At 39.5% G+C, this 9,087-nt stretch overlaps 1 protein-coding gene and 2 long non-coding RNA genes across 3 annotated transcripts; all 3 read left to right on the forward strand.

Moving 5' to 3' along the window:
- The first annotated feature begins 855 nt into the window (after nt 1–855).
- Nucleotides 856–3,590, forward strand: LOC124270871. The gene is made up of 9 exons (XM_046705935.1): nt 856–1,135; nt 1,439–1,554; nt 1,837–1,987; nt 2,233–2,329; nt 2,579–2,761; nt 2,881–2,999; nt 3,142–3,238; nt 3,383–3,526; nt 3,573–3,590. The coding sequence occupies exons 1-9, from the start codon at nt 1,080–1,082 to the stop codon at nt 3,588–3,590; spliced, it is 981 nt and encodes a 326-aa protein (XP_046561891.1). The 5' UTR covers nt 856–1,079.
- A 70-nt stretch (nt 3,591–3,660) lies between these two features.
- LOC124270840 lies at nt 3,661–5,935 on the forward strand. Its single transcript, XR_006896890.1, has 4 exons — nt 3,661–4,104; nt 4,364–4,414; nt 4,539–4,634; nt 4,836–5,935. It is a non-coding gene; the product is annotated as an uncharacterized LOC124270840 (long non-coding RNA).
- Nucleotides 5,936–7,860: 1,925 nt separating this feature from the next.
- LOC124270848 lies at nt 7,861–8,550 on the forward strand. Its single transcript, XR_006896891.1, has 2 exons — nt 7,861–8,161; nt 8,404–8,550. It is a non-coding gene; the product is annotated as an uncharacterized LOC124270848 (long non-coding RNA).
- The last annotated feature ends 537 nt before the right edge of the window (nt 8,551–9,087 follow it).

Here is a 9,087-nt window from a genome sequence, read left to right on the forward strand (position 1 = left end):
AGTTTCTTTTTGGAGCAGGCAACCATTGCTTACCAGGAAATCCCTGACTTCAGTGATTGGGGTTGGCAGAAAGACCGCAGCAATAACTGGCAACCTCTATGGACCACCCTCAGTGATGCTTCAGCAGCATGTTCTATCCTCCTACACTGTGGTTGCAAAAAGGGCTGTGTGGGAAGGTGTAAATGCAACCGTGCTGGTGTCGATGTACAGTCCTCTGCCAATGCGAAGGAGGATGCACAAATACTGACAGTAACTAGGTAAAATCGTTACTTTATCTACACTGACAGTCATGTGCAAGTACAATATATACATTCTGTGTATACTATTGTTATTATATACTATATTCTGATTCACTACTTATTAAAACATCTTAGGATTAAAACATAAATATTATTTCTACATAATTCCATTTTAAGTCACTTACAATATGATACCTCTTAAAACTAAACACTGAATTGACAATTTCCAAAGTGAAAATATCTTCAAATTCCAATTATTGTATGAATTTTGATGGGTTTTGTATCATATTTTGAAGTTTTCGGTCAGCTCTCTAAAGTTTATATTGGTAACTTTTGTCACAATGGTTACAGTAAATTGATCTATACATCATTGGAAAGCTCTTTTTATTATCGTTCATTTGATATGTGACATGACCATATACAACCGTAGGAAAACAAACTCTTAAATCGGGGCGGCGGCCATTTTGTTTTTTGTCCAATATGGCCGCCACAGGGGGCGGCCATATTGGCGCCCGTCAGAAATCAACTTAGTATGTCTTTAGCTACCTCTGTGCCAAATTTGGTGCTTTTGGAAGAATCTGAACCAAAATATCCCTATGCCCCCTGACTACAAGTATTATTGTTTATTGTAATGTGGCCTTCGCCAGAACACCCAGTTAATGGAGGGATCGTCCTCAACTTGATTTTGTATGTTCTACCAGAGGGATATTAATAAATAATGTTGATGTAGAACATCACGCTCCAAACCGGAAGTAACACTATGACGTTACCATAGACAACAGCATCATTGTTAATGTTAGCGCCATTACGCAGAGAAAGTTGTTTAGCGCCACTTTCAAAATGGAATTACCTCAGAGGAGGAAACTTCTACTCTTTGATGAGAAAAACGACATAACGTAAGTATTCACTTTTGGCTACTTATTAAGTTAATCTAGCAAGATGCTGTATGTATCACGCGTAGCTACTTCAACCCGCAGTAATTCTTAGCTTTTTCGTTGACTCACACGTAGGCCTGATTCTGCAGGGCTACGAAGCGATTGAAACTTTGTGTACCATCTAAACATTTCTGAGTTTTATTGGTATCGAAAACGGTACTTTGCTGTCAAAAGTGAATTAATGTCACATTGGCAGATTAATAATAAAACCACAATTGTCAATATTTAGTTCCAGAAAACAAACTATCGTCCTTGCTGTTTCAGTTACTTTGAGATGAAAGCATGGAAGGCTGTGGTACACACAGTCGTGGCAGCCAGTCAGTTATATGCCGACCAAATCGACCAGGGAAGAGAAATACTCAAATTCTTCTGTGAACTACGTAAGTTATTATAAGTAAATAATCTAAACACATTATGTGACATATTGCATGATCACGATTACACAACATCAGAAGCTGAACTGGCAAATTGTTCAAATACACTTTTTGGTTACTGGTATTAAAGGGTGTTCCAACACCAACTTGAGGCTGACTGACATAGGGATCTTATTAATCTCTCTAAATTGTAACGATCTTGAAATCTCAATGACATTTCCCTCTGTCCACTCCAGAAGGGATAGTGATGAATGGAGATCAGTCTTAGATTTATTGTTTTGTTTCCAGGCTTTCAACACAGCCAAAAAAGATATAACTCTCAGTCCAGAGCTGAACGATTCAATCAATGCCTGGCAAAGATCAGTGATTTCCACAAAGAGGTTCTAGGGGATATGGTTAAACATACAGGCCCAGATGGACCATTTGGAGACCTTCTAATGTGAGTATGTCTTTAAAGTATGTATGTTAGCAATGGTCATCAGTATGACATAGACATATGTCATGAGAGCCATTTCTACTATAACATTCAGTTTGGTGACACATACAGGAGGTGTTAGTATGGACAATATTCATTATCATACATAGTGTGTCTCTTAACTTCTATGCTGTACTGAAATAATTGAAATATCCACTTTATGCCATGGGTTCTTAACAACACAAAATTGATTACCTTAAATTACACAGGTCAGACAATCATGTATTCGAGCAGCTCCTGAGGAGGGCAGCAGCCATGAAGAAAACACATCTGAAGCTGGAGAAGAAAGCAGCACAAGCATGGAAGGTTTGTTAGGTTTCCAGTCATGACTTGATGCCAGATGACAACCAGAAATATAACTCATTAACAACCCTCTGAAGTCCAGAAAATTTGGATAATTTTGGCCTTTGAATAGTTAGTGTTCACCAATACAAGGGACAACCTTGATATATTCTGTGAAGCTTGATGAACTGAATATTGATGTGTATAACCTCATCAACTTTCACTAGTATAGTAACTCTTTGTTAACATATTTTGTCATCCTTATTCCACCAGTATTATGGACGGAGAGTGAGGAAGAAGAAGGACCTGTATACAAAACTGTCTGGCACCATGACATCTACCGAAATAGAGCTGGACAAAAAGTACACCACCTTCAAATCAAAAACAGATGCTGCCTTGACAAGATACAACATCTTCTTCACCAATGAAGTCTGTGAACGCGAAGTCTTAGCTCAGGTGAGTAGCCATACACAGTTTCAGTATAATTTAAATGTTATATATGGAGATAATGTTGACCAACAAGATAGCAGTTGTTTATTACAGTTCCCTAAGAATGTGATTATTTGGTTTTCCAGGAAACGGAGAATCTGAAAGGAGACTTTCTGGAACAAGAGAAAACGAAGCTCCATGCAATGTTTGCATCAATCAATAACCTTGTAGAGAGGATGGAGAAACTCACTCCTCCAGCACTGAGGTAAGTTGTTAATGAGTTTCTGGTACATTTGGTACATATAACAGACTGGAAGTCTTGTGTCCTATTTGTGTTAATGGCATTATACTTTGCTGTGATGATAGCAATGGAGGAGCAATTTTATGCTGACTACATTTTGTTACAGCTGCCTGGATTATGAACCAGAGGAGGCAGACACAACAACCATGGCTAAAGAAGTATGGGAATCCTACCTCAAGAAACACACATTCCCAAAACATCAGGTGAGCGTTTTACCCCTTAAATTGTACATTAATTTGATGAAACTACATGTAGATGGAGTATGTATGTGACATAAAAATTCTGTTAGTGGTAATTATAACTGTACGAAGAGATATTATTCAGACTATACATCATTACCCCAACAGGATGACCCAACAAGCACTGAGGATGTGGATGAAGTCAGTGAAGAAGCTATTTCAGATGATGAGGACAAGGAATCAGTTGATGATGAAGACTCGGATGAAGAACTGGACATCACATCTCTTCAGGCTAGAAAGAAAGAGACCACTGTGGGAAGCCTTGCAGCTCCAAAGAATGAGCATCATCTTGCTGAAGTCCTGGAGGAAATCCTGATGTCTGACAATGATGAGCCTGCCAAAGAGACATCACAGTCTCCAGACAGTGTGTCCACTCCCACAACAGGTGCTGATGTCATCCCAGCTAAATCTCCCAGACAGAAGAGAGAAGACAACAGCCTCGACAGACAGAGATCAGCCAATACTTTCCAAAGTTCAAGGCCTGAGCCTCGGAGACACAAATCGGCTGCCAACAGCAAAGAAACCAAAGTACAAGACCTCAGGAAAGGATCAGATTATCAACCCTCACACTCTAGAGAGGAGAATCACTTAAGGACATCGCCCCCCTAAACAGAAGGAATTGCCAACAGAGCATGCACAACCTCACCCTACTGTACACTCCAAATCTCAGCCTGGTCAACCTGGCCTTGCATCTGATGCCCGTAGGCGCCGCAGGGCAGCTAAGGAGGTTAAGAGTAACTCCCCAGGATGTGACAGGGCACAAGGGCACAACAATGACCAGAGGTCACCCAGAGTAAAGGAAGGATGGACATCTAACTATTCTTCCACAGGTGTGACTCAGTGCAGTAGCTCAAAGGAATTATAAATGATGAACAAAAAAAATATGTATAAAAAGAAATATGTATAATACACACAGCACTATCTTGATCCTTGGAATAGTTTTAAACTTTGATTTTACTTTAGAACGTTGTACTTTCACCTCAAATATGGTGGCATTCAAACATATATTTTGTAAATCAATCTTAACAAATACCTCATTCATGGAACTGTCGTTTTCAAAATTGTTTTAAAATATTTTACTCTCCACAGGATTCCAACCCAGTGTCAAGGAGGGAGGGCCATCCAAGTCTTCCAGCACAGGTAGGATTCTAGGAGTCGGGGATTTGTTTCAACCTTTGTTAACATTACTTCAGTGACAACAAATACATTTATTCAATGAAGGGTTCCTTCCCAAAATGTTAATGTGCATTTCTATTCTCCACAGGACCCCAGAACAGTTTGTCAACAATGAGTAAAGTATCAGTCTTTGCTGTCCAGAACTGGAAGAAGACAAACTCCAACCAGGTCAGCCTTCGTGTTGGTGAGTTAACATATGACATCATCATGTCATTTTCCTCGAGTCTGTTTTTCTAGAATAAAACACGTCAGTATTTTTGGTAACCCCTCTTGCCCAACACAGTTTTCATTATGGTGTTGATATTGTTGTCTTCATCCTTTCCCCTTCCGTCACTCCCTCACTCACACAGTCTCCGGCCTCATCAGGATCGTCTTCACTTTTCAGGCATGAAGATCAAGCAGATCAGAGCAGCTGATGTTGATGGCATGGCCTATGGCTACACGAAGAACAAACTCGGGATGAGGATCCACGGCTCTTACCCTGCTGGTCTGGTCTCCTTGTGTGTACCAGCCAACGAGTCTCACCCTAACCAATAAACCACGCCCTGATTATGAGTATGGAACATGGACCTGTTTTCATATGGTTTAAACCTTTGATATAAAAATAGTATAAAGGAGAATGAGAACTGCATAAATAGAATATTTGTTCTTGTGGAGATGCCAATTTTGTGGCTTTCAAATAATTTCTCTCTTTTGTGTTGAATGGATATAATGAATATGTGAATGGCTTATTTCATTCTATTACACACCAAATGTATTATAGGATTGTGCATTATTTGTATAGAAAACTAAATTATGTGTCTCCTGAGCCTACAACTGTGAAGGCTTTTGAATGAAGAATATACTACAGTTTTGAAAATCGTTGCTGAAAGGACATATTGTGGTTTTGAAACTAGTGGCAAAGAAGAATATATAATAGTGTGCAACTAGTGGCAAAGAATATAGTTTTGATGAAATATAAAATAACTATTGTTTTGTACTCGTTGGTAGATGACTTTGATGCAGTCACTATTTTCATATGTATATAACATTTGTTCACATCATTTGTGATTATATATACATTGTAAAAATATATTTTTTCAATTTCATATTTACCTGTGTTACATTAATATATATTCATATGTTTGAAAAATATGAGTAATGCGAGTCTATGATTCAGCATTCAGTTCTACATAATGATTTACAATATTTAACAATTTGAACTTTTCTATTTAAGCAATGTGCAATAAAAAACATTGTGTTTAATGTTTACCTATGTGCCAATTTACAACATAAAAATGATATACAAACAGTTCCGCAGTATATTCCATTGTTGAAATTAGGTTACGCTATATATACATTACGTGATTTGTTATGTATCTGTCATACAGACTATACCTGCAGCACCCATATTTAGGTTACTGACATCATACATTACCGTGCCAGGGTGTTCTACACATGGCCATACTGTCACCAGTTTGGTGTGTTAAGACTCTGTCTTGAATAAAGTTTTGAATGGATTTCATTGGGTTGTGTTGTAAATCCCGCCACATTCCCCTCCACAGACCCGTGAAGATCCGGGTTATGACTGATCTTCAGTAACCCATGCTTGTCGTACAAGGCGACTAACGGGATTGGGCTATCAGGCTCGCTGACTTGGTTGACACATGTCATGCGTAGATCGATGCTCATGCTGTTGATCACTGGATTGTTTGGTGCAAACTCGAGTATTTACAGACCGCCGCCATGTAGCTGGAATATTGCTGAGTGCGGCGTAAAACTAAACTCGCTCACTCCCCACAGTGATCACGTCCCCTTGCTATCATTGTAGTCGTGTACGTAAATCGATTCCACTTAAAATTGAGTTGTACAAGTATGTTATGAATGCATTAATTTAATTCTATGAAAATATTCATTCACTTGGTCAGTACTGATATTTCAGTTTACAGCAACGTGTAAATGTATGGTCAGACATCGTTATGTAATTAATATTGTGGGTGTTATCGTCATGCCATTATGATAGGTTATGGGAGTATACCCCGATCGTTTAATTTCCTAACTGGTTAATAACCACATTGTCTAGTTACTGGTCATCTCAGATTGTTATCTGTGTGATCACTGACCCATGAGCAGTCTCCTGGAGTAGTCCATGTTGATCCTTAAACCGACACTGGGAGCATGGGCGTAGTAAGAGAGATCACCTACCTACCTACCTACCCACAAGTGAATGTCCGGGTTAGAATATTGATCTTCAGTAGCCCATCCTTGTCGTACGAGGCGACTAACGGGACCGGGTGGTCAGGCTCGCTGACTTGGTTGACACATGTGGTTCCCAATTGCGCAAATCGATGCTCATGCTGTTTTACTGGATTGTCTGGTCCAGACTTGATTATCTACAGACCGCCGCCATATAGACACGAATATTGCTGAGTGCGGCGTAAAACTAACCACACACATACATGCACACACACACATAAAAGTAAAATGCCTCGCCCTGTTGTCCATAATCAAAATGGCCAATGGACTTGAGGTAGTCTCCTTTCTACGTCACCCCCGGGGAGGTAGATATGCTTATCATGGAGGGTACAAGTTAAAAAAGAGCAGTAGGAAGACTGACTGACTGACTGAGTTTAGTTTTACGCCGCTTTTAGCAATATTCCAGCAATATCACGGCGGGGGACACCAGAAATGGGCTTAACACATTGTGCCCATGTGGGGAATCGAACCCGGGTCTTCGGCGTGACGAGCCAACGCTTTAATATGGTGTCCTATAATTGCCATCGCGTGGCGCGTAAAAAAAGAAGTACGTCGTGGGCGACGTCGCCCACGACGTCGCATAAAAAAGACGACGTCGCGCTTTGTAAAATATATTTTGGCTACAAAAATAACGGGCGACGTCGTTGGCGACGTCGTGAACGACGTCGTGGGCGACGTCATGGGCGACGTCGTGAGCGACGTCGTGGTCGACGTCGCAGGCGACGTCGGACTATATCGAGTGGTTATCGGCCTCTGAACGTGGCTGACCAAGGTTACGTCTAAAAGAAGAATCGTTAAACGAAACAGGATTTAAAACGCAAAAAATGCTTCAGTCACTCCCGATAAACATTTCTGTCGACCCGAAAATGTTTTTACACCTATATCCAATCAAATACCACCCTAGAAGGCCACTGTTCATTGTATGTAAGGCATACCCATCTGCAAATGAAACGATCTCTTCCCCACACTCTAAACATAATCACCGCCACTATTGTTCGGTCCGGCATACCTCGGGCCGTCAAAAGCGGCTTAAACCTCACACATGTATCTTGAATTGCGTTTTAATTCACAGATTAGTATTACATCTACTGTAAATGCAAGATTGCATGTTTCAATATTCCCTTTAATTCTATGTGTTAATATTGTTAAAGTTTGAATTTAATCTTAAACTTAAATTTTACTAAAATTTAAAATGCAAATATCTTAACTCATTGGTCTAATGGTTAAGGCTGTGGATTTGTAATCCAAAGGTTACGAGTTCAAACCCCACTTACACCAACTAAACTTTTGTAACTAATTTAACTAATTTACATAAAGTATTTAAATTAGCCTCACTTCTAACACTTGTTTATCACATGACATCCCTAAGGAAGCACATGGTCTAAAAAAGCATGCCCTTCAGTCTGTGCCTGACCACCATGCTGGAAAGTTGCTTCACCTCACTGTCTGCGAATAACTGCATGTCAAGAAACAAATGTAAGTTACTTTCAACTCATAATATTTCTAACTTTATTGCATTATTATCATTTGTATTAATAATAAATTATTGATAAACAATTTTGATAACAGTTCAACGAAATGTTGTTCAAATGTTTAGTCATCCAAATGTATTTGTACAATTTCAATAAGCATAGTAGAGTTTATTAATGCCAAAAGTAAATATGTTTAAAGTGCATTAATGAGCAAAGATTGTGAAATTGTTTCTGCTTATATTGTAGTTTTTTTAACCTCATCAGAGCTCATCAGTTTTCAACGTAGCCTGATTCGTTGTCCAAGTGCTCAACAAGTTTCAAGGATGAAATGCTCATGAATCTCGTGAATTGTTAAATTGTAACCTGCACAGATGTAATAAACTCTGATGCGAGTATCGGATTTTGTTCTTGCATCTACATCTACCTATATATCACTTTTCCAGCCCCTTTCTCTCTCCATTTTCACCCGTAAAGGTCCGGATTAGAAAGTGCCTTCAGTAACCCATGCTTGTCGTAACGGGAGCGGGTGGTCGGACTCGCTGACTTGGTTGACATATGTCATCGGTTCCGAAATGCGCAGATCGATGTTCATGCTGTTGATCACTGGATTGTCTGGTTCATACTCGATTATTTACAGACAGCCGCCATATAGCTGGAATATTGCTGAGTGCGGCGTAAAACTAAACTCACTCACTCACTCACTCTCTTTTCAACATAGCCTCAATCAAAAGTGTTAAGTTTCTGTTGGTCCCACTTGGCCGGAGCTGTCAAAAGCAACTTAAACCTCGCACATGTATCTTGAAGTCTCACAGATGAATCCTAGATTCTGTTTACATCCAATGAATATAGTTATATCTATCTAAATACCACTTTATAGACCCAGTTTTCTTTGTAACATCACAATGTGGCATTTAGGTAGATATAATACTG

Source organism: Haliotis rubra, unplaced genomic scaffold (genome assembly GCF_003918875.1).
Source record: "Haliotis rubra isolate DU_JTF1 unplaced genomic scaffold, ASM391887v1 Scf1020, whole genome shotgun sequence".
NCBI classification, from domain to species: domain Eukaryota; kingdom Metazoa; phylum Mollusca; class Gastropoda; order Lepetellida; family Haliotidae; genus Haliotis; species Haliotis rubra.

Excerpts from the sequence above, each read along its gene's own strand:
- LOC124270871 (XM_046705935.1), top strand. The coding sequence starts at position 1,080 with ATGGAATTACCTCAGAGGAGGAAACTTCTACTCTTTGATGAGAAAAAC. Across the intron at positions 1,555-1,836 it reads CAAATTCTTCTGTGAACTAC|GCTTTCAACACAGCCAAAAA; the intron begins GTAAGTTATTAT and ends TTTTGTTTCCAG. Across the intron at positions 3,239-3,382 it reads ACACATTCCCAAAACATCAG|GATGACCCAACAAGCACTGA; the intron begins GTGAGCGTTTTA and ends TTACCCCAACAG.